Source organism: Ovis aries, chromosome 5 (genome assembly GCF_016772045.2).
Source record: "Ovis aries strain OAR_USU_Benz2616 breed Rambouillet chromosome 5, ARS-UI_Ramb_v3.0, whole genome shotgun sequence".
Classification (NCBI taxonomy): domain Eukaryota; kingdom Metazoa; phylum Chordata; class Mammalia; order Artiodactyla; family Bovidae; genus Ovis; species Ovis aries.
This window is the reverse complement of record NC_056058.1, coordinates 7,880,868-7,882,018: the sequence shown is the minus strand read 5'-3', so window position 1 is coordinate 7,882,018 and position 1,151 is coordinate 7,880,868. Positions and strand designations below refer to the sequence as shown.

At 50.8% G+C, this 1,151-nt stretch overlaps 1 protein-coding gene across 1 annotated transcript; it reads left to right on the top strand.

Annotated features, from left to right (window-relative positions):
• The first annotated feature begins 209 nt into the window (after nucleotides 1-209).
• Nucleotides 210-1,151, top strand: LOC101102482 (olfactory receptor 1I1-like). The gene has a single exon (XM_004009205.4). The coding sequence runs from the start codon at nucleotides 210-212 to the stop codon at nucleotides 1,149-1,151; it is 942 nt and encodes a 313-aa protein (XP_004009254.3).

The following is a 1,151-nucleotide window of genomic DNA, read 5'->3' as shown; positions in this document are numbered from 1 at the left end:
AAAACAACTTAGTTAGATCTTTGAGACTGTCTCAAACATGGATGGCTTTGTTTAGGAAAACAAAATTCCACAGAAGGGAGCTATAAGAATTCCATGAGTTTTCACAGAATGTACAGGTATATAGGGAGCTGAGACTAGAATTCCACCTCTGATTCCCAGCTTTATATCACTTCCCTCTGCCCTTCTTTCCTAGCAGACACGGGCTGTCCATGGAGCTAGAAAACCAAACAGCAGTCTCAGAATTCTTCCTCCTGGGACTCTCAGAAAAGCCAGAGCATCAGATCTTCCTCTTTGGGCTGTTCCTGCCCATGTACCTGGTCACCATCTTTGGAAACCTGCTCATCATCCTGGCCATCATCACAGACTCACACCTCCACATGCCCATGTACTTCTTCCTCCGTTACCTGTCCCTCATCGACATCTTCTTCTCTTCCACCACTGTCCCCAAGATGCTGGTGAACCTCTGGACTCAGAGCAAAGCCATCCCCTTTGCAGGCTGCCTTGCCCAGATGTACTCCTTCCACCTGTTTGGGACCATGGACAGCTTCCTCCTGGCTGTGATGGCCATTGATCGGTTCGTGGCCATTGTCCACCCTCTGCGCTACTTGGCCATCATGAGTCCCCGTGTGTGTGGGCTGCTGGTGGTGGGGTCGTGGCTGATCACCAACCTCCAGTCCATTGTCCACACCAGCCTCATGGCTCAGCTGACCTTCTGCGCTGGCTCTGAAATCCCCCACTTCTTCTGTGACCTCATGCCCCTGCTGAAGCTCTCCTGCTCAGACACATACACCAATGAGCTGGTGATCTTTGCTTTCGGCATCATCATGGGCATCAGCCCTCTCACATGCATCTTCCTCTCTTATATCTGCATTTTCTGGGCAGTCTTCAAGATCCCTTCTGCTCAAGGCAAATGGAAATCCTTCTCCACTTGTGGCTCAAACCTCACCGTGGTGACTCTATTCTATGGCACCATCTTCTCTGCATACCTGCAGCCAGCATCTCCCACCTCCTTGCAGAAGGACAAGGCAGCTGCCTTGATGTGTGGGGTGGTCATCCCCATGCTGAACCCCTTTATCTACAGCCTAAGGAACAAGAACATGAAGGCAGCTCTGAGGAAACTGGTCAGCAACGTAGTTCGATCTCAGTCTTAG

Bases quoted from the DNA above. Each gene is read 5' to 3' on its own strand.
- LOC101102482 (XM_004009205.4), top strand. From the start codon at position 210: ATGGAGCTAGAAAACCAAACAGCAGTCTCAGAATTCTTCCTCCTGGGA.